At 35.6% G+C, this 24969-nt stretch overlaps 2 protein-coding genes across 5 annotated transcripts in view; both read right to left on the reverse strand.

The window, feature by feature from the left end:
* The window catches only part of FSTL5 (follistatin like 5), a 1060999-nt gene that overhangs the window by 112787 nt on the left and 923243 nt on the right, over positions 1-24969 (reverse strand). For all 4 annotated transcript variants that reach the window (XM_072621397.1, XM_072621400.1, XM_072621398.1 and 1 more), the window contains one exon: positions 10675-10793. In XM_072621397.1, the coding sequence (XP_072477498.1) occupies positions 10675-10793 (119 nt within the window). The remainder of the gene's footprint in view (positions 1-10674; positions 10794-24969) is intronic.
* LOC140512015 (oxidative stress-induced growth inhibitor 1-like) lies at positions 22490-24592 on the reverse strand. Its single transcript, XM_072621396.1, has one exon. The coding sequence runs from the start codon at positions 24432-24434 to the stop codon at positions 23022-23024; it is 1413 nt and encodes a 470-aa protein (XP_072477497.1). The 5' UTR covers positions 24435-24592; the 3' UTR covers positions 22490-23021.

Raw genomic sequence — 24969 nt, forward strand, 5'->3', positions numbered from 1 at the left:
GGTTTAACACTATCATCATCATTGATTTCATTTTAAGCACAACTTTGGAAGGACCTTTCCAAGGCTTATAATAATCACATGTACTAACATTGTCCTCTGATGCTTTATCATGCCATAGGAATGGCTCTGGAGTTTTGAGTATAAGATTAGCATATTATATATTGAAGCAGGTGGCACTAAGGTGAAAAAGCTTCCAACAGGGATGCAATGAGGGCCTAATGTAGCCTAGACACAGAAATAATGAAAGATATCCTCACAGCATTGACTGATGTATATTTCTGGCTATAGCAAATCTTGAGGACTGTCTGAGAATTACACTTTTTCTACAATTCCTCTTCCCCCATAGCATTCTTAGTTTTACAAAGCATTTTACATACTTTTTTTTGTCGAGAATTTGAATCTCACAACAATCCCAAGTATACAAATGAGAAAACTAAGGCTATTGGAGAAAAAAAAGTACCTGTCCAGCGTCACAGAGCTAGTAAGTGTGAGGCAGCATTTTAAAGCCAAGTCTTCATGACTCCCAGCCTGTGCTCTATCTTATAAAACCCAAATTTTGAAGAAGGTTGGGAGCTGTATTTTTTAAGGTGGTATTCACAATAATTAAATTACATATACATGAATCATTAAAGTATGTTCAGTTCTTTTCCTCTGTGAATTTTGTCATATCAATAAATTACAAAAATATTTCAGATTAATCTAATGTAATTTGTCCATTAAAAGACAATTTACTGAAAATTAGTTTAAACAGTTAGGTTAAAGTTTAGCTAAATTAGGGACAATGCAGAAGAGGCTCATGGTAAAAATAATAACTCACATTTCAATAGTGCTTGAAATAAAGGGTCAATAAAGAACTTTTTCCCACATTTTCCCACATTTCTGTGACTGAGACATAAATATACATAATTAGGGAATACTCCTGGTGAATTTTATTTTTTTTAAATGTTTACATTTATTGACTACTCAAACATTAAGGTAATTTATTGCCAGTAAACAATCTAAAACAAATCCTTACTTTAAAAAAATACAGGGGTTTCCTCTTAATGACACCCTTACTCTTAAATATTAAAACAATAAAATTTTCAAAGTGAATTTTTAGGAGGAAAGAAAAAAACTATCTTTACAAAGAGAAGCTGTGATCCAAGCCCCCTCACTTTGCCAGGAAGGATTGATGATGTGAAAAAAGACTAGTAGCCAGTTATGTATTTTTGAAAGATTTTTTTTTGTTTTGTTTTTAAATTTTGCCCATATCAAGTAAAGCCCCAGGGTCATATACTACTGGCTCCATCCTGGAATACAAAATGGCAAAAAGTCAAAGTAAAAAAAATGCCAAGTTGATGCTTTCTTTGACTCGCTGGCTTAAGTCCATAGTAATGAGTGAAATTTTCTTTGGGGAGACAAGGAGAAGTGCAGTCAGCATGCTTAACCTTGAAATAAATTGGATTCTGTCAAGTAGAAGCACCATAGGCAACATGTGAAGTAAGCACTGGATGAGTCACTAAGGGGAGCTACTTTGTCCTCCTGACTTCAGAGCTGTGTGCAAATAGAGGAGCGGAAATGAGTAAAAAATGAAGGATGTTAATGGTAGTGGCAGGTCTATAGCAACTGGGCATCCCAAAAAATTAGAAAAGTTAGTCTTTATCCATGGTTTACTTCAGATCTCAAGAATGCCTATCTGGGTGAGAAGGTTGCTAGAGCATGAAAGTATGTCAAAGCACATCTCTTACTCAGATCTATGGATCTAGATAACTATTATCTTCTTTACATAACATGGAAAGTGACTAAGGCTTGGAGAGGTTAAATTACTTTCTTAAGGCTACACAGGTGGAGTAGTAAATAAGTCAGGACTCATATTAAGGACATTTGACTTTGTCTAATACCTTTATCAATAGGGCACATTACTACCTTTCATTTATGGATGGAATTTAATATGCCACAGTTCCATTTAGAGACAATTGCTAAGTACTAATATCATCTAGTGTGGTTTCATCTATAACGCATAGCCGCATAGGATGTACCACCACGAGATATTAATCTATTTAATTATTTATATGGACAACACATAATTACCTTTATACAGTATGTAACATATCCATTCTAAGCAGATATACTTATTGTAGAAATTAGTAGTAATTATACATTACAACTCATTAGAAGATTCCTGCTTGATAAGTGACAAATAGATTTGTGTTTTAGGTTTGCATTTACTAAAACGGCATCATCATTCTCCACATTGATATGACAAGATTTTTATAAGTACATTTTACATGAAGAGAGGTATCACCATGGCTTAAACATGTAAAAAGGGAGTAAATATAAATGTTTTAGATTTAGTTTCCATTACAACTGCAATTTTTAATTTCTATATTAACTTCCAAGATCGAAGAGTAATTGTATTAAAAAATATATCATAGAATATATGGGAAAATACACAATTTGTTTTTTTTTAAATTAAAAAGCGAGAAGTTTATTATAATTTCTCATCAAATATATAATAAAATATAACTGAAAACACTAATTTACTGCACTGTAGGCCCCTCTTCCTTCCCCAGCCTACCAAGTTCCTGAAGCTGAATGAATAGACTGTTACTAAAACTGATCTATAGATGGGAGGTGGTACTTCCTGAAAATTAACCATGTTGATAGTACTGATGATATTTTTAAGGCAAAAAAAAAGTGTGATACAAACTGAAGGCAGCATGGAAAAGAATAAGTATGTATTAAGTGCCTGCTCTATGTGCTTTACAAATATTATCTCATTTGATCTTCACAGCAATCCTGTAAGGTAGGTACTTTTGTTTTCTCATGTTTTATAGTAGAGGAAACTGAGACACACAGAGGTTAAGTTATTTGCCTAGAGTCACATGGCTAGGAAGTTTCGGAGGCTGGATTTGAACTCAGTTTTCCAGATTCCAGAGCTAGCACTCTGTCCACTGTGACAATTGCCTCTGAACAAAGTAGAAGAATTTAAGAATCATAAAAAAATGCACTCATGTGACTTTGTAAATTCGACATATGCAAAATGTTTCTCATTATTGATCTTAACCATCTCAAAAAATTTCTACACTGGTCCAAAATTTCAATTTTAATACCAGATCTGATTCTTATGAGGTCACTCTAAAGATTTCATATCAATCTCCTTTGACTGGCTAGTGAAACATATAGAACTCTTCTCAGAATAATACTTCATGGCTATATTAATAATTAAAGGGAATGTTAATTTCCCCAAGTAGTAGAAATTAGCATCATATTACCTATATTTCCCCATACAAGTTCATAATAAATCCTTGGGGATTCTAGGTTAAGAACCTCTCCTCTAAATTCATAGCTGACAAAAACATCTCTAGCATGTTTGTTTTTAATTATTTCTCACCTCAAATTTAAAAACCAGAAAATAATATGAGCACTCCTACATATACAGTAAGATAGAAAAAGAGGATTGCGCATGGAGTTTTTAATGTCTATTATTATTGAGGTTGCTTTTCTTCTTAAATAAAAAATAAAATGTAATTTTCAAAGCTATCTTCTTTATTTATAATTTCTTATGGACTTTTTTCATGTTTACTTCTGTGCATCAAGAATATACAAATATGTTCTTTTCTTGAGTTTTCTTTTTTTTTTTTACAACAATTACTTCCTTATCTAACTTCCCCCTTTATTAAAAACAAACAAAAATCACTAAAACAAAGGCCTTGTAACAAATATGCATAGGAAGGCAAAACAAATTTCCCCCTAGGCTACACGGGAAAATGTGTATCTTGCTTCTACCATGCTGACCTATGAAAAAGAAATGTTATAATCAAAGGGATAAAAATGTACATTTCAAATCAAAACAGTCATTCCTCACTGACACAATTTAGATGATTTGTATCAGCAATCCCTTCAAGAGAAATCCATATCTGCTTTTAAATAAAAGAACGTGAACTACTAGATAAATGCTGTCAAATTGGACTTCCGTGCAAAAGCCGACTTTACATGCTGTCCTGCTCCTATTTATGGGAGGCTTAAATGCTTAAAACCTAAAAGCAGAACAATGAGAGGATTGTGAAATATAAGCATTGTTTCCAATGAAAGATTAGAAGTCCTCTTTAAATCTAGGGCTTAAAAGATCAATTTCAGAAGTGAATTTCCTCTAAAAATGTATAGAGGAGTATGCTAAGGAATAGTTCAAGGGAGTGTATGCTACCCTCCTCAGCATATTCTTCCTAGGATTCCATTATAAGTCCATTTTGGTTTTGAAATGACTGTTTTGTAGGTAGAAAAACCTTAGAATAGAAGACCAGCAAGGAAGAAACTAGTCGATGAAACATGGAGCCTTCCAAAAACAGTCATCAATAGACTTTGAAAGGACTTTGGAGGATCAGAGGGAGATGGCACCTCTATGTTATGTTAGAGGCAATAGAGGATAAAAGAGCTAGTTAAAGTAGGCAATACAGTCAAGTTCCATCTTTGACAAATGTTGTTGTGTGACCTAGGCAAATCACTTACCCTCAGTGTCATGGGTAATCCAAAAACTATAAATTGGATAAAAAATACCAATCTGAATTTTTTAAAGGGCATTTCTTCATCAGGAGCTCCCATTAGTGATCAAATCACAAGTTTTGCCTTCCTCCAACCCCTTCCAACAAAAAGAAAGAGTTAGAGGCATAATGCCTAATTTATGTCCTTTCCTTCATTTTTTCTTTCTTTCCTTTCTTCCTTTCTTACAAAACTGAGAAGTTATATTATGAGATGCCTAATTCTTCCAGAAACCCTCACTTCCCTCTGAGATTATATTCCACTTGTACTGTATATATCTTGTTTCCATAGTTATTTGTACATTGTCACTCTCATTACAAAAAGAGGTCTCTGAGGGTAAAGCATAGTGCTTGGCACATAGTAAATATTCAATAAATGCTTGTTGACTCACTAGGTTAAGAAATTAATGTTTTATTGGCCAGAGTAGGATTGCTTCATTAAGTGACTCTATGGGAAGGAAGACTCTTACATGAAATCTACTTCCTTTCCTCTCTTTTCCCTTTCCAAATTCAGTTTTATAAGAAACATAAGAACTGTCAAAGGATGTTAATTTTCCATGGGACATGAAACCAGAGTCCATGCAGGAAGAGCAGACATCCTGCCTTACACACCACTTCTCACTTCATCTTTTTCTCACAAGAACAATCTCATTGCTATGTCACAGTTAATACACTTTCCAGCTCTTCTATTCACTATGGGGTGTAGCTTCTAGTGAACCTATTAAGTTTCTCCAAGGTATGACCTTGTTTTAATAGAACTTTTGAATCAATTAAACAAACTGGACATATCAAAAGTCAAAGTAAGAAATCAGATAAACATGGAGGATATATAGTAGGCTTCTTTAATGAACTCCCCTAGCAATGAGTAGGATATGTTTGTGCTAAAGTGAGGGATAAGATCTTCCTTTCTTAACTTATTGTTCTGTATACTATCAGTTATTAGTTTTGTTATCAAAACATTTTCTCAATGTTTCAAGAATCTCAAATTTCATATAATTTCAAGAAATCTGTATGTTCATCACCAACAAAGATTTTCTAAGCCCTCTGTCACTCGATAAGAGATTTTTATGCTAGAATCCCTGGACTGAGGGATCCACTAAAAGATTTCAGGAGGACTATAAATTTGCAAAGGAAAAAAATATACATGTATATACGTATACATATATATGTATATATACATCTCCGTTTATACTAATATTTGATTTCTTCTGTAATTCTATGCACTGATTTACTCATTTAAAATATCATATGAGAAAGAGTCCAGAGTTTTCCAGAGTATCAAAGGCATCTACAACTCACACACACACACACACACACACACACACACACACGTTAATAACACCTTCTCTGGATCTTAGAGAGTTTCTATGGAAAAACCCAAAACCGACTGCCCTATAGCCAACTCTAGTGATGAGCATCACCTAATCTAGTTATACTAATCCTCAGATTTTATTCACACAATCTTTCCTTGAGCTCCTTGTTTTCTCAAACACTCTTTAAATAATAAGGAAGAAAGTCACTGTGGGTGATGTATTACATTTTAAAAGTTCACTTTTCAAGTTGCACTCCTCTTTGACAGTTTGGTGACATACAAAAAGAGATCTAGTAAGCTTAAAAAATGAATGTTATGGGAAAACATGACAAAAGCCAATGCTAATGAAGGAAATTATCCTTTCTTTCCCCCAAACAAAAAAGCAGCATCCTAGTAGTTGGGCAGATCGAATCTTATTTCTCATATTGCTATTCTTCCTGAAATTCATGGTTTAGATTTACTTCACATTAGTAAGAATACAATAGAATTCCATTCATTTAAAACTTACACACTTAAGTGACAGGATGAGAAGCATGTGTATAACTGGGGCAAATACAGCAAGAATTTGATCTAACAAAGCCATTGGATAAAAGGAATAAAAGGAAAGATGAAAAGAGTAACTGAGGCTATGCACATGAATCCTACCCTATGGGGATCACAAGCTAAAATGTGATGTAATCTGACTGTTATCAAAATTGAATTTGGTTTAGTGCAAACTAACAGTTTCTTCAGAGAGGTTTCAGGAAGCTCTTATATTCTACAAAAAATTTGGTTGTTAGCTAAACTTTTCTGGTCAATGAGTTAAATAGAGAATTACAGTTTTTTGCAATATCAACAGTGTATATAAGGCAGATTGTCAAGGCTGCAGTTTTATCCTTCTGTTGGAAGAAAAATAACTTTGGTGAAGCTTATTTTCCTCAGGCATGCTCTAACAATTTTTACTGAAAATCATGACACTTGTCCTTTTTATCTCCCTCACTTCAGGACTTCAAGGTCCATGATTTAGTTGATGAAAATACTCCTTTCCCCAGTCAGGGAAAAAATAAAGACTAGAAACTTATCCATATTTCAGTAGACAGCCTTTATGGGATACTACAAGCCAAATAATAGACAACAAAAAAAGTTTCATTTGGTACCCCTTCTCCTACTGATGAGCCTCTCAAAAATCTATGAGACTTGTCCATGAAGGATCCTTATATCATCTGTTTCCAGTTTCACATTCTCTCACACAGGCAATCCACTGGTTTAGACCCTCATCACTTGCATTCTGGACTGTTGGAATAGTCTGGTAACAGCCTCCCTTGTCCCTATTCTGCTACCACTCCCATCTATTCTTTATGCAGTTGCCAAATTAATCTTCTCAGGACAAAGATCTGACCACATTAGTCTTTTGATCAAAAATCTTCAGTGAATCCCTTTAGTTTCTAAGATAAATTCACATTTCTTAGTCTGACACTCAAAGACCTTCCTAATCAAGCTTCAACCTTCCTTTCCAGTTATTTCACATTACTGCCTTTCATGTGCTCTATGAGCTGATCAAATCACAGATTGCATGCTTTGAATACATTCTTTCCTCATTTCCATTTTTGGGAAACTTTTTGTCCCTTTGGATATCAGCCTTTTTGTGAAGTCTCCCCTGAGCTTCTCACTTGAAAGTATTCTCTCCTTAGATCCCATCAAATTTTAGTTTGTTTTATATTTATTTGTGCACATCATATCCTCTCTGTGCTCTGATTTAACTGAGGTGTTTCAGCAGAAGTAGAATGGGACTGTGGAAGTGGCTTACAATAAGGATAGGGTGATATTTAGTTTCTTTGGATGCTGATGAGAGAAGCCAGGGATAGTCAAATCCCAGAGGCCCCTCTGTTTTCCTTTAGCTAAAACCTCCCCTGCATTATGGATGAGAGAAAAAGAAGTTCCTCCAGAAAAATGTTGGTCCTATTTTAGAGGCCAAGATTCCAAAGCTTCTTCGTGGTTTGCTTTTTTTACTGCTATTCTGTGTAAAGAGCACTCCCCCCCAAAGTATGTATAATTTATTTCATTTAATTAGTCAGTGTCAATCAAATCACAATATCTTTTGATAACATTTTCAAATCACCCTACTTCTAACTCATGTCACAACAACACTACTTTTTGATTTTTGTTTTGATTAATCAATTCCTTTGGGGTTTAATCACTTCTTTTAAAGAGCCACCACTTGAATTTGAAGAGAAGTATATATTTTGTAATTCAATCTTATTGTCTATAAAATATTTCCAGCACCTTGTGACAGCATATCTAAAATGAAGGGATGAAATGAAATTTCAATGAAATAAAAGACTTCCAAGCATTCTTGTTGAAAAGACTAGAGCTGAATAGAAAAATCTGATTTTCAAAATACAATAAACTAATTATTTTAACATCAAGATTAGCTGATTTTGTTGTTTAAAAATAGTAATTTTCCAATGGAAGTCATAAAAATATATCCGATTATTTCTAGTTCTCATTCAAAATATAAGGTTTTCTAAAGAAATTGACCAAATAGTAGCTAATAATAATATTTATGTAGCACTTTGAGGTTTCAACTCATTTGATACTCAGAACATCTTTTTCAGGTAGGTGTTATTATCATATCTCATTTTAGAGATGCAAAAATTGAGTCTGAGAGGTTAAGTCACATTTCCATTGTCACATGCTCAGTTTGCAAGCATCTTGAAACCTGATGCAAACTCAATTATTTCTGATTCCACATCCTATATTGTATCCACCTAGAAGCCTACAATGGACTACTTAATTCTTCATAATTTGCCCCTCTACCCAAATACTTAATGATCTATCTGTAGTCATGCATCGTTAAAATGTAGAATAGTAGAAAGAACACAGGACTTGTAGTAAAATGACCTGTACTGAAAACATAACTATATCACTGTCTACTGGGCTTTTCAGAAGGTTACATTTTCAATCTTAGTTTTCTTTTCCAAAAGTGAGAGACTGGGCTAGATAAAGCCAATGGCCCTTTACTACTCTAGAACCATGTGATCCTTCCAGAAGAATCATGTTGTTTGTGGTTTTTGAGTCATTTTTCAGTCATATCCAGCTCTTTGAGACCCTATTTGAGATTTTCTTGGTCATGATAATGGAGTGATTTGCCATTTGCTTCTCCAGCTCATTTCAAAGATGAGCAATCATGGCAAGGTCAAATGATTTGCTGAAGGTCACAGCTAGTAAGTGTCTAAGGCCAAATATGAATTCATCCTCCATCCACTTCATCATTTAGTTGCCCAGAAGAAACATATTATAGTGCAAATATTTAGAATGTTCCTCTTGGGAAGTGGGGGAAAATAGAATGGTTTTATTCTGAACCATTGACCACCCAAATTTCTTATATTCCCTGAGACCCCAAGATACCTTGGGGCTCTTGGCAAGATATTCTTACAACTTAACATGGTTTTTGATCCCAAGATTTCTATATTAATTCCATCATATAAACTTACAATTTTTTTTTATATTTTAGCCTGTGAATGAGTTAATTATTTAGATTGGTTGAGTTTGTTAGTTAAAAGAAATTAACAGAAGTGACAAAAGTGCTAAATTCAATCTTGATTCCCTCTCAGTACAGCACTAAAATCTTAAATCACATAGTTTTCACTACACAGTCAAAATAGGTCAATGAACCTGATTATTTTGAAATACAATTAATATGGCTACTTTTTCCAGCTCTATTTCAAAGACAAATGCTCAAAGTATTCCTCAAAGAGTTTCATTGGGGATTATTCATATTACTCATACAAGTAATTCAGATTAAAAAAATAATTAGCATACTTCAAGTTGATGTAGTTCAATAACCTGGTTGTCTTGTGTTTTGTATTCCATGTACTGGACCAGGTTGAGAATTTAAGAAATTTCAGCTTTTCTCTACTATGGAAACAAACAAACAAACCCTCAGAAAATCCATCCAGTCCAACTTTCTCATTTTACTGATTAGTAAACTGATAATTAGAGAGGTGAAGTAACTTTCTTCTGGTCACAGAGCTAGTAAGGGCCTGAGATGGGAATTAGAATATAAATGCCCTGACTTTTCATCCATTGCTTTGAAAAAATTATTGCTGTCTTTTGTATTTTCCCATAGAATCTTTACTTATAACGAAGAAAATATTTAAGCAAAATAGACGGAAAAAGCAAATAAAGTCTCCCCCCCATCTCTTTAATTGAACATACTATTCTACTGTACTTCACACTTTGGAGTTGAAGAAGGGAGTCTCGATGTGAAAAGGCCAATTAATTTTACAGCACTCTATTGTAGTCACATGGATAGTAATTACTTCTAGTTTTATATTTATAAAATGAAAGACAGCAATGTACTAATATGAAAATATTTATAATTTGTAATATATGTTCATTAACCTTCATAACATCTCTTAAAATTGGTAGAAGATTATAATTTATTTACAATACAGATGACTTAGGCACTGAGTAAAGATAAAGTCATAAAATTCATGCAGTCAAAAGCTGTATTCATAACAGACAATGAACCACTTACTTTTAGGAAGACCTATTTTTGTGGTCACTTGAGCAATATGAAAACATATTCCTCTAGTCACTCAAATCACTGTTTTTACTTTGTCTTAATGAAAGACTAAGATTAGGAATGCACAACAGGACCCCACTTAAGCTCTAGGATTCCTTCGGACCCAAACACAAAATCACAGTATCCCAGCCTTAGCAACTAAATTGAGAAAATCCCTGCACAATAGACTTTAGTTCAATCTTTAAATATCATACTAGGGTTTTGGCTGAACCATTAGCAAAGTCTCCCTTAGCAAAAATTACTGAGTAAAACTGCATTGAGATTTGCAAAATACTTGCCTGAAATCCAAGGAGCTTCTCACTGGGCTTAATATGCCTCTGAAATTCACATTCTATTGGTTGTATCACTTTGATTCCATCTTCATAAAAAACATAGAACATGTTCCCAATTCCCAGACCTTAGGAACAAAAAAAAAAAAACATACTTGAATGTTCAAAATCAAACCATCAAAAACATCTTTAACTAAACTCAGAACCCCTACAACCACTGACAAGACATCAATTTGTGAATGCATGCAAAATTAATAAAGCAAACCCTTTAGGATCTTTCATTTTACAACTAAAGTCACTTTGCAAAATTTCTAATGCTTTTTCTGCCCATTACCCTACACTGGACCATTTGCAATTCAGTGTCAGTGATATTTCTAAAGTAATAATGGCTAAAATATTCATATCAAATTATGAGCGCTAGAATTCAATAAATTTAGTTTATTTTCCCCACACATACATTAGATTTCTGTTGATCAAGAAAACAGTGTATTTATGAAAGAATATTGGGCATCTTGAATTTTTATTAGTAAGCCTCAGTTAGAAAGACTAACAATATAAAACTATGACAATAATATATATGTCACATGTATATACATGTGCATATAAATATTATAATGGTCAGTATACATACATGAATATGTATGTGTATATAAGTATTCATGTATGTATGTGTGTATCATTTTATGAGAGATCCCAGAATCTTGGGATTTGAGTAATTTCCCCTTGACTTATCACAATCATATGGTCAAAAAATGGCCATTCTGGTTACAAGTGATTAAATTTAGAAACCTAAAAGTTCTTACTTATATAACATTATTGATGTGTGATGGTCTGTGCAGCTCCCCCTTAGAAGACCCTCTATAGATGTAATGAGATTTTTAAAAATGGATCTAAGCCATGGCCGGGTCAGATTTGAACTATACTTTGATCTGAGGGGCTTTAGCACTTTTGCGTACATTCAGGTTTTGCCCACAACTCACTCTTGCCCTCTTCAAGTGTTCCTGGTACTTAGCCAGATATTACAATGCTCCATCTGGTTCTTTTCAAATCCTAAACAAATCCTTTCTGAGAGACATTGGATTACTCTATAAAATATTGTCATTCTAATTAAATTTTACTCAATTCAGAGATGGTATACTTTCCTTTTCAGAGAAATTGACATGAATCAGAAAAGTGAATCAATCCCATTGAACCAAAGCTATTATATTCCTTAATAAACCCCTGCTTTTTTAAAGCATAAAAATAAAATAATTGAAAGATTATAAATTGATAAGTGATGTTCTGTGAAACAGACATCTGTGGGTGCTTATTATTACCAGAATTATGAGAATCAAAAATAATTGATACAGTTTCACTATTCATTGAATTTAAACATAGCTGCTTAGTAAGATGGAGCCTCCTAAGGAATTTCACTTCTACTTTATAATGTAAAATGTAATGCTATACAAATATTAATGACATTAAAATATATGTGAAAAATCAATAAATGATAGTGATATGAAAATTAAATTGTATTTACCAAGCACTCTCTTTCTCTGTTTCTACCCATATGTGTGTGTATTTCACATATACATATATTTCTTTTTAAATGGCCTTCATAACTGAAAATAATTGTTTTCATTACTCAGTTTCAAATCATTGTGAAGAAGATCTTAACTGTAACTGTGTTGATCCTTACCCTGTGTATCAATAGCCTGAAATATTTGGTTAACTTAGACATGACATCAAGACACAATGAACCTGATTAGCCAGGCATTTGAAGACAGACTTGAAAACAATAGCAACTGAGAGCTCTAGTTTCTAGTGGCTTATGGTAACTTGAAGTTAATGAATTGTTCACCACGAAGACAAATCTTTCAGTGTTTTTTTTTTATTTGAGCAATAAAAATATGGTCTAAGAAACTATTTCATAAAGCTTTCAAATAGAGATGAACCATAGCATGGAGAAAGCACCAGCCTTAGACTAAGAAGGACCTGGATTCATCTCCTATATCTGACATAATTAAACTTCGTCATAAGAGTTCTTTCCCAGCAACTCAATAAGACTGTGAGCTACAAATGACTTGCTTTCACCCCAACAGCATTATTATCACACTTTTATCAAATTGTGGAATTCCCCACACTGATAAAATAACTACTTACGATAAAAAGAAGTTTCTTGATACCTACTGATGTTTATCAAATAAATGTAATAAAATATCAGGAAATTAAAATTTGCCCAACAAAGAAATGCATTTGTATGCCTCTATCAATTCACTGATTTATATGTCCATCTTATCTACCTGCTTCTCTATCTAGATATACACACGTAACTGTAAATATGCTTAATTTTAAAGAAATTTCAGCATATAAAAATTCAGGGTTTAGAGAATTTTGTTTTCAGTCCTACTTGCTTGCAAAGCAAGGAGTAAGGAGAGCATTTATATTGGGTGATTGCTCTCTGCAGAGAGAGATTGTATTTGTACATAAAGAAATATAAAATTCATTTCCTAGATTAATTCTTGGTTGATAAGTATAAAATAGTATTGCTATGAATAAACAGTATCTGGAAAGTTAATCTTGGGTAATATCTACAGATATCTTTGTAATTTCATTTAATAATGTTAAAAGAATATGAGACTTTTTAATTTCTATCCTGTACAAACTATTGTTGTTGTTCAGTTGTTTCAATCATGTCTGACTCTTCATCATCCTCTTTTGCGGTTTTCTTGGTAAAGATACTCTAGTGATTTGCCATTACCTTCTCCAATTCATTTTATACATGAGTCATTGAGGCAAACAGGGTTAAGTGACTTCCCCAAGGTCACACAGCTAGTGAGTGACAAAAGACAGATTTGAACCCAGGAAGATGAGTATTCCTGACTCCAGGCTAAAGAATTCTATGGACTAAAGATTTATATGAACTGATGCTGAGTGAAATGAGCAGAACCAGGAGAACATTATACACAGTAACAGCCACAATGTAAAAGGACTGTTTCTGATGGACTAAGCCCTTCACAGCAATGCAAGGACCTAAAACATTACCAAAGGACTCGAGGCAAAATGCCATCCACATCCAGAGAAAGAACTATGGAATCAGAAAGCAAAATGAAGCAGACCAATTTCTCTTGTGTTATGTTTTGGTTTGGTTTGATTTTTCTCATTATTTTTCCCATTTGTTTTAATTCTTCTATGCAACATGACTAATGTGAAAATGTGTTTAATAAAAATGTATGTGTAGAACCTATCTAAGATTGCATTCTGTCTCCAGGAGGGAGGAGAAAGGGAGATGGATAAAATTTAAGACTTATGGAAGTGATTTGTGAAAACTGAAAACAAATTAAATTTTAAAAAAATAATTCTCTCTACTGTACCACTTAGCTACATACACACACACACACACACACACACACACACACACACACATATATATACATACACAAACATAAATGCATAAATAAATAATTTTTAAGAAAAATCACATTTTAAATAAGAAAAGCTTTCAGCTGTATTTTCTAATTTGGGAAGTGAATAAAATAAATATGTTCAGTGTAGCACAAAGACAAAATTCAAGTGACTTTTTCCTTTCTCCTTTAGAGTATAGAATATATCAATAATCACATTTTCTTTTTCATTTTTTTGAGGGGTCCAAGGGTTTTATTTCTCATCATTCTGTGGTGGTGCACAAAAATGCCATCAGACAAAGGAAATAACAGGACTAAGCAAGGTAATTTTTGCCTGAAGGTATTTTTTGACACTTTCTCCACAATAGCTTCTAGACCAGTCTTCTTGGCAGGAAGAGCTCTGGGAACACAGCAGGGGCTCACAGCTTCAGGCCTCCCTACTGGCACCTGACAAACCCTTTCAGATCTTCCAAAAAGTTGACATACTCCTGGTGCTCTAAGACTGTGCTTAGTTCAGTCAGTTCATTGGCATAAGTCTTGTCCATCCCTCAGTCAGCCAGGAAATCCATCAAGTGATTGACATTTTGAGCATGTAATTTGAATCTTTCCCTTATGATGTGGTGGTGGGCTGAAAGCTAACTTCAAGGATGTAGAACATATCATTTTCATCCCCTTTTTCCTGTTCAACCTCGGCCTCAGTATAGTGACAGTCCAGCACAAGGGCCTTCTTGGGGTCATCCTTCACAACCTCCACCACAAAGTTCAGGGTTACCTAGGTTGAGGTTCTTGCTGTTGTTGGGCTTCTGTCCTTCTGGTGTCTTGTCATCAAATGCTGGTGGGATGCTGTTGTTAATAGTGAATATGACCTTGATCCTCTTGCCAGTTGTAATGGTAATTTAAATGGAAAGCTCTTTCCCATTCATTAAAATGCCCTTGTGACCTGCCTGGGTCAGTCACATGGAAGTCTAAGTTACATGAAGCAGGAAGGGGAGGGGGCAAGTAGAAAGAAATAGGAAGAGGCAGAGCTGTAGCAGAGCTGAGAGGAAATTCGTCAGAGTAATCACAACTGAGGGAGAGAGAAAGCAGGAGGCTGACTCGCATGAGTGGGAGGGTTTGTTTGTGATTTTGTTTTAACGGAGTCTGTTTGTGATTTATTTAAGGGAGCTGGTTGGTGGGAAGCCTGGCAGAGAGAAGGTTTGGGGATGGTGTTGTCCTCTGCATTGTTATTGTCTATAGATTTCTTTGTTGTTAGGATGGACTTGGCTTTCTGGAGTCTGAATAAATGTTTTGGTTCAGTCTTCCACGTGGAGAGTCTGTAGTATTTCATGATTCAGAATAGCATGGGCATATTCATGGCCACAGTAGATACTGTGAAGATCACATTGGTGCTCCACTAGATGGTTTCTGTCTTTTGTACACTCAGCTCCCAATCCCTGGATCCTGGATTTTCCTCTCCTCTTTAATTTCATCTATCAGAAATTCAAATAAACCTCAGCCCCCTTGATATGGAATCTCTCTTCCTCCCCTACATGCATGAGCATAGGCTGGTTGAGCTGTAGGGGAGCTTCAAGGTTGGGGAGAAAGGTGGGCCCCAGCCCACTGGTGGTTCCTGTTCCCTGGAGACCTCTGAAGGTGTGGGTGGCTGCAGGCCACAGCATCAAGAGGCCAGCAGGGCCAGCAGCAGAAGCAGCATAGCCATGACCAATACATGTAGAGGAGGTGAAGGAGTGACAACAGAGATCAGAAGGACCAATAATCGTATTTCCAATAATGCTATTAAATGTAGGTATAATTTCGACTGAAAACAAAACAAAACTAACCAAATAAATGCCCTCACTCTATGAGTGTACATCAGAAACTGCTCATCAAGTACTAGAAATCTGCCACAGACAAAACAAGGTTAGATGATTTGGCCCAGGTAACCCACGTGTCAGAGAAGTGGCCAGGTCTTCCTGACTCCAGCCTCACTTTTGTTCAGTTTGCCCACTCAGCTTCTGTGATCTCTAAAAAAAAAACAAAACAAAAAAAAAAAAACAAAACAAACAAAAAAAAACTTCTAAAAAAAAATCATGAAGCTTCCTACAAAATATTCACTGGGAAATCTGAAAATGTATTTGTCTAAATCATTTTATTATCTCTTTCTGCCCATATGAACTTTCTTGCTCCTGTGGAAAGTGGATTTTCTCAATCAAGTTTGTACCAAATCTTGCATTGCACAGTCTTTGGGTAAAGGCTGGAGATCATACAAAATCTGTAGTTTAATGAACACTAATTTTGATGAGGTTTTCAAGCATTCTTAATGTTTTGCACACAACTATGGTTTTGGTTAGATGTTTTTTAGCAACTGGCACAGTGTCTGGAATATAGTAGTCACTTAAAATATTTGTTAATTGATTTACTGACTTTTATGGAGTAGTGGAAAGTACATGTGATTTATAACTGCCATTTACTGCTACAGTCATTTTGGAGAAGTTCCTTAACTACTCTAGACTCACATCTCCTCGTTTGTGAAATGACAGGGGTGGGTGAGATGATTTTTATTTATTTAACTTTTTATTTTTTAGTTTATTTTTTATTTAACTTCTTTGATCTCTAAATAAATCTGTGGTTTTAGATTTAGCACTACAAGGGTCTAAATTAATTTCAATTCAATATTCTTACTGAGGATAAGTAAAATAGCAACACATTGACTGATAATGGATTAACGATGGACATTGTGGGTTCCATAAAATAACGTGAAGTGAGGGCAAACTTATAAACTAAATAAAATTAACAAAAGCAATAAAGTTTTTGAGGGTAATTGGAAAACTGGGGATTTTTGGTTTGTTTTCCAAGATCTCAAAAATGTGACCAGATTTTTCTTTGAAAGTACTAGTACACAAGAAATTGGTGGAATTAGTCCATAATCAAAACTTGACAACAGTTCGCATTTTCCATATCAGTGTCTGGTAATCTATTCCTTTATGTAGCACTGTAACAACTTATCTCTATCTATCTATCTATCTATCTATCTATCTATCTATCTATCTATCTATCTACCTATCTATATTTGTGGTGTGGGAGTTCAGGGTTAGAATCTGTGGTTCTATAAGAATTTGTGACTAATTTGTATTTTACAGCCTTAGGGAGTTGTGTAGGATGCTAAGAAGTTAAGTGACTAAATTTATTAAGTGGCAGAAGGAGACAGGACTTGAACTCAAGTTTTCCTAACTCCAAGGGAAGCCTTTTTATTAACTACACTACTACATCCCATACCTTGCAAGTTGGTTTTAATATTTCTTTTTTTTATGAATTGAATTCATTTTTATATGACATAAAACCAAAGTCCTATAGATACAAGACAATAATGGGATGTCAAAAGATCCAGATCTAAGTATTTAATTTCCTACTCATTCTCAGTAAATCAGTAAAATTCACTGAGAGTTTTTCACTCTAAAGTAAAATGAAATTATGTTCAGGGTTTTCTAGAGTGCATTGACATAAGTATTTTATTTTATCCAAGTAATTTATCTACAGTAAATCAATGACTTACAAAAATAAACATATTTTGTTTGCCTTCTTGTATAAATAGTGTGTATGTATGCTCATGCATGCATATGTGTATCTGTGTTTAAAGTAACCAAAATTATGAAAATATACTTTCATGTTTCTTTTGCATTAAAAAATTTGTAGAGGATATTATAGTCATTCAATAAGTTTTAAGTACTGATGAATGAAATTGGATCTAATTCAGCCTAATCCACATTCCCATTTCACTTCTATGGTATTGAGAAAGATCTTGTGTACAACAGGCACTAACAGAAACCTAGACCAAAAAAAAATATCATAAATTCACCTGGGCAACCAAAGATAGTTAATGAATGTTTCTAACTATTGGAAACTCATGCCAGGCCAGTTATAAAAAGGTCATGATCTTGTGATTACTTTTGTCTCACCCAGTTTTAAAACTCATGTGACTTTTCTGCATTGGAGGTCAATTTCTGGAATGGTAGCTGACAAGATGGTATGGCAACCACATATGTAATTCTATCTAGATGAGATTTTGGAGATTAAACAATTCTCTGTTCTGTATTATGGCCCATTTCTAATAGAACTATGTATTTTTTTTTAATTCAGCATTTAATCTTTACATTTCATCTATTGAGGAAGTTTAAGCAGAGAATCTAAAGAATCTCCACTTAATCTAAATATCTCAACAGGAATGAAATTTGATTTGCATCTCTACCTTGAAAGCAGAAAATCTTAACTATAGATCCATAAATTAATTTAGGTAGAGAGACAGGGAGAGAGAGAAAGAGAGAGAGAGCGAGAGAGAGAGAGAGATGGTAATAACTGTTTTTCAGCATAGTTTCCTATGTCTTTTACTTTATTTTTTCAAATTTATTTTATTTCTAATTTATGGAAAACAACAATTTTCATAACAGTATAATAAAAAAGGTGATTGCACATGAAACTGAAAATCTACTATGTACAACTTGTTATTCTTTTAAATATATAATAACATTTTCATGTACATTTATTTTTTCTGTTTTCTTCCCTCCCTCTTCCCACCCAAGAGTTGGCTACCATTATAGTTATGTGTGTGTATGTGTGTGTGTATATATATATATATCATATATACATATATATATATGTTATATATATATATCAAATTTTTTCTATACATAACTTCTATTTATCAGTTCTTTCTATGGATGCAGATAGTTTTTTTCTCCATATGTCCTTTGTAGTTAATTTGGATATTTATAATAATCAAAATGACCTACTCACTCAGTTTTTCTTAAAACAATTTTGTTGTTACTTATACGCAATGTTGTCTTGGTTCTGAGTTCTAACAATTTTTCTGTTCATTATTTTGTGCAAACTTTTCCATGTTTTTTCTAAGATCATTGAGTTCATCATTTCTTATAGCACAGAAATATGGCATCACAATCATATTCCACAACTTGTTCAGCCATTCCCCAATTGTGAGCATCATTGCAATTTCCACTTCTTGGACACCAAAAAGACAGCCTACTGTAGATATTTTAGAATATATATGTTCTTTTTCTTTTCCCCTAATTATCTTTGGAAGTAGACCAAGTAGAGGTATTTCTGGGTCCAAAGGTAGGCAGTTTAATAACTCTTTGGGCATAATTTCAGAATGCTCTCCAAAATGGTTGGATCAGTTCACAAATCCAACAGCAACTAGCATCTCAATTTTTCCACAGCCTCTCCAACACTGATCACTTTCCCCTTCTCTCATTTTAGCCAGTCTGGTAGGTATAAAATGATATCTCAAGATTATTTTAATTTTCATTTCTCTAATCAATAAAGATTTAGAGCATTTTAAAATTGTTTTGATTTCTTCAATGGAATATTACCTGTTTATATCCTATGTATTTTAAAACATTATTTTCAGAAGGGGTCCTTAAGTTTTTACCAGATTACCAAAGAGATTCATAGCACAAAAATCTTAAAGCACACCTGCTTAAAAGTTTTATTAGTCTTTTGAGATGAAGTAATGTCAATATTATTATGACTCAACAAGGTGTTTTATGACGTGAAGTGCTTTGGTCATAAAAAATAAATGTATTACAATGTATCTCTTCTCTTTAATACATGACTTCCTCCACTCCACCTTGTAGAACTCAATTTATTGTTCAGTTTTGTCCAACTGTTTGTGATTCTGTGGACTATAGTTTGCCAGACCCTTCTGTCCTCTACTGTCTCCTGAGTCTGTCCATGTTCATTGCTTCCATGACACTATCTCTTCATCTCATCCTCTGTCATCCACTTTTCCTATTGCCTTCAGTATTTCCTAACATCTGTATTTTCCAATAAGTCTCATCTTCTCATTATGTAGCCAAAGTATTTAAGCTTCAGTTTTAATATTTGACATTCTAAGGAATAATCTGAATTAATTTCTTTAGGTATTGACATATTTGATCTCCTTGCTGTCTAAGAGACTCTCAAAATTCTTCTTTAGCACCAGAATTTGAAGGCATAGATTCAGTAATGATCACTTTTCATTACAGTCCAACTCTCATGGCCACACATTACTACTGGAAAAATCATAGCTTTGACTATATGAACCTGTATCAGCAAGGTGATATTTCTGTTTTTCACTGTGTTTTCCAGATTTGCCATAGTTTTCTTACCAAGGAGCCAGCTATTTTTGAGTTCATGGCTGCAGTTGCCTTCTTCATTGACCTTTGAGCCCAAGAATATAAAACTTGACATTGCTTCCATTTCTTCTGTCTCTATTTGCTAAGAATTGATCAGATCAGTTACAGAGCTTAGATTTTCATGTTAAGCTTCAAGTTAACTTTTACACTCCTTTCTTTCCCCCTCATCTAGTGTTTTTTAATTCTTCTTCACTTTCTTTCATCAGAGTTCTTCTCTCCTTCAGTCCTTATCTAAAGGTCACTGAGTAACTGGTCATGCTTTCTGTTTCTTGTGCATCAACTCTATGGTTTGTGGATTTCTTTAAAGGTGCACATATCTCTAACATTTAGAAATACCCTAGTATAAAGGGCCTCATGTTCGATGGAGAATCAGAAAATGCCAGGCGAAACTCCTGGCTTTGATGCTTAAATGCTATGTGATTATGAACAAGTCATTCAACTTCTTTGAATCTCAATCAACTTCTGAAGACTATAGTAAGTTAAAGATGCATTGAGGTTAACATCAGAAGGACATGTTCTCACACAAATGAAATCCCAGGTTGTTGTGTCATTTTCTCTCCTGTTCTTCTGAACAAGAGGGTTTTTTTCTTTTGTTTTCTTTTCTTTGGTTTTGGAAGGGCTTTGTTGTTGTTTTGTCAGTGTTCTTATTCAGGTTCAGTGGTAATAACATTTTATCTTCTAATGTTAAAGCTCTGTCTTAATTTTATTACCCATAATTTGTTCATTAGCATCTAGCATACAAAATGACTATTTTTTTTTTTTACTTCCTACTAATCAGTGAGTTGCTGCTACCATCTATGGCAAAGACAATGCCCTTCAAATAGAAAGACTGAGTATGATTTCTTGCGCTGATGCTTCTTACATGTGCATTCAGATGGATCACTTCACTCTGATCTCTCATCTTCAATATGAGGGTAACCGAATCTACTTTATAAGACTTTTGTTAGCAATTCACTTTGCAAATCTTGAAGTATGACAAAACAAAGCCAATATTATTATCATTATATCTCCCCTGTTGTTATTCATAGTCTTAATTTTTCCCTTGTGCTCTTCTCCCTTTGTTCCCAAATTTTATTTCAAACCTTGTCAAGCCACCAGCACAGTGAATCCCCTGCCAAAAATATTTTTCTTAGTCTTAATGAGATGGACTCAGTATCTTGCTGGGAGTCTATGGCCCTATAGCCCACCTTAAGCCAAACATCCCACCCTAAACAAAACGTCAGAGATTAATACTTTATTCTTCTTTGTCTGTATTTCAGTCATTTTTTAGTGTCTTAGTCTGCTTTATGATATGGTGATTATGTTTTAACATTGAAGCCACATTTTCAGGAAATATAAACAAATACATTTAAAGACAACATGCTTATAAAAGGACAACAAGTGAGGTGAGTTGAAAACATTAACACAAAATAATGACAGGTGGTCTAGGGTAATTCAGATAATTACTGCAACTTGAATAAGTGGTAAAACAGTCACAGAAATACAGAAAAGTAATTTGTACAAGTACCTTCTTCTCGCCATAATATGTTAGCAACTGCAGCATGTCAAAAAAGAGAGAGAGAAGAAATAAATGAAAATGGAATGAACACAATAGCACATCAGTCCAATAACTACTGAAGTGGGCAGGACTTCTGGTCAGGAAAGAAAATCTATGAGAAACAGTAACAGTGAATCAAGCAAACTAATGTAGATTCATAGAGCAACCTATCTAGACTAATTATTATTGCTCTATGAATTTCCCCAAATAACTTCTTTGGAGTAAAGATTCCATTAATATACAAAAAGGACATTTTATGCCCCATTAAAATAGTTGTTCATTATATATGTTTATGTGTTACATTAAAAACCGTATTAAAAAGTTGTAAGATGATATTTCATTAAGCTAATTGTCACTAATAGTCAATTCTGAGGGGGAAAATCTTCACTAGTTGAAACTCTTGAGACAGCTAGGAGGCACAGCAGACAGAATTGTAGACTAGAAGTCAGGAAGATGTGAGTTCAGATTTTACTTCAGACATTTATTTGTGTGATTCTGGGTACCTAACTCCTCTTGCCCTCCGTTCCTTATCTATCTAAAAAATGAGAGGATTGTCCTAGGAGGTCTCCAACTCTAAATCTATGATTCCATGTTGTTTATTTAGCTGACATTATAGTGTAAATATACCTGTTAACATTTTTACAGTTTCTCTCACAATTTACAATTTTCCTAAATTAGAATAGTTCTTTCCAAATATATATTTGAACTCTGTTCTATGAGGGAAAAAAGTTTTTGAATCAGTGTTTTCTTTTCTTTTTTTTTTTTGGCAGCCTTTTGGTTTATTCAAGATGTAATTCTGGGGAAGAGCTGAGGCCCCTAACTTCCTAGGGCTGAGTTCTACCATCAGTGTTGCTCATTGGCCCAGGTTTTGGGGCCTTGGGAGCCTGAAGTTCCAGAAGCCTGGAAATCTCCAGTTTGGGTTCAGGAAATTTTGAGCTGGTCAGCACTAAATAAACTTCTCAGACCCTGGTTCAGCCAGACCCACAAACTGTACTTTTCCCAGGGCATGGGTCAGACCTTTGGGCAGCCTTGACATTTTGGTCTATTAACAAGGAACTGGTCTTTAGAATCACCGCCCTTCCCATTTCCCCCGTTTATATACATACACAGTCTCCCTACAGGGAGACATCTCTTTAGGGGAGGCCCATGTTGGGGTCCAGGCTCATGTCTGAGTCCCAGTCACTATACCAGGCAGGACTGAGCAGGTCTCCTTCCTTGTCTGAGCTGGGGCTGTGAGGTTGGGGGCATGGAGGGTGGGCAGGGGTAGTCCTAGGGGGGCTTCCTATTTTCTTTTAGCAGGGAACTAGCTACAGCCAATGTCCCTCCCTGCACAAATCTCACAAAGTTGTCTCCCACCAGGGGCCCCATGGCATAGAGGCGCCTCTGCCGGGTGCTCTGGTAGGTGAAGGGGTCAACCTCAATGGGGTTCCTCTTGGGGCTGAGTGGTTGGTCTGGGTCCACAGTGAGGTCAGTGCCACCATGGGCCAGGAATGAGAGGTCAGGGTAGGAGCCGATGAGGACCAGCACAAGGGAGACCCTGAATACCCTGTGTTCCCCGTTCTGATCTTGGAACACAGCCTCATGGTCCTCCTGGAAGAGCAGGGGCTGATGTTTTGGCAGGCTCAAGTAGCTTTTGTAGCGAGTGGAGGAGCGGACAGATTTCTCCCGCATCATCTGGTGTACTTTTTGGTACTCTGGGTACATTGTCTTGGGGAGTTGGTTGAAGATGAGACCAGGGTCATCCACAGGCCGGCGGAATGCATGGATCACTGGGAGGTTGTAGCGTCGTGCATACAGGATGGCATCGGCTGCTGAGAGCCTGGCCCCAACGATGAGCACGGGGTCAGATGTGGGGGTTACATCCCCAGCCTTCATGGCCTCTTCTAAGGCAGACAGGTCATAATGAACGTAGGGGAGATCCTCTCCAACAATGCCCAGCCGGGCTGGGTTGTCTGATGTCCCTGTGGCCAGGACTACATTGCGCGCACGGAATCTGAAAGGCTGCTGGCTCCCATCTGTGGAGGTCATAAAGCCACTCACCAAGAACAGGGGGCTCCCATCTTGCTGGCTCCTGGTCTCCCCTGACTCCGTGCTCCCAATGTCCACAGCTGTGACCACAGTTCCACAGAAGAAGTTGTGGCTCAGTCCCTTCTTCACCACATAATCCTGGTAATAATGGGCGATGTCTCCACCTGTGGCCCGGCTGTCCCGCAGTCCCCTGTATGTCTTCCGCATCCAGTCCTTAAATTGCAGATCAGGGAGCCCCATCCACTCACCCTGGCTTAAGGTCACCATGGAGCCTTCAATGGAATTCCAGGCACCTCCAGGGAGGTTGCGACCCAGGACCAGGTGGGGGATCACTCGCTCTGCTTGGTGTTCCCAGGCAAGGACAGACTCAGTATTTCCTCCAAAATCTGTGTCTGGACGCAGAAGAGTATCAAAGAGCAGGGCCACAGGGCTTTGACTTCTGCCCTCCAAGCCTTCTGATAGATAGTCCAGGTCCTGGTCCAGGATAGAGACATGTGGCTTCTCGGTCAGCTTCTTCTGCAGGATGGGGTGTGGATGGACAGCATCAGCTTTCACATAAGGAGTATAGCCAGAGAGTAGGTAGGACAGACAGATTCCTGAAGGACCATTGCCAATGATGATGACTGGGAGAGGCTCCTTCCACACAAAACACATAGTCACCACAGGAAAAGGTCTCAAAGTCAGAAACCAACCTGTCAGGACTGATCAGGAGCCACGAGAGGGAAGATCCGACAGGTCCCGCTTTCCCAGGAGAACAAGGAGACACAGGGTCCCAGATCCTGCTAGTTCTCCAGGCCACCCATTGCACAGTGAGTATCCAAGAGCCAGTGTTTTCTTTTTAACATAAAATCTGTCTTAATGCATAATGAATTTTCATCATGTGATCCCCAGAAAAAATGCAAATTGAGTTTCAAAATAATTTTAATATTTCACTCAAATAGTTTCTTTGGTTTGCAGGGAAATAAGGCTAGATTCATAAAATAAATGGGGAGATTTGCCAAATCTTTGCCCAGTTTTCTCATTGTTATTATCTTTTCCCAAGTTGTTTGCTTTTCTGTGGTATGAGAGGGAGAAAAGAGACAAACTATTTGAACATTAAAATTTTTAAAGCTTTATTCTCTAGGCTTCTCCTAAACACACACACACACACACACACACACACACACACACACAAACACACACATACAAA

Source organism: Notamacropus eugenii, chromosome 6, assembly GCF_028372415.1.
Source record: "Notamacropus eugenii isolate mMacEug1 chromosome 6, mMacEug1.pri_v2, whole genome shotgun sequence".
NCBI classification, from domain to species: Eukaryota; Metazoa; Chordata; class Mammalia; order Diprotodontia; family Macropodidae; genus Notamacropus; species Notamacropus eugenii.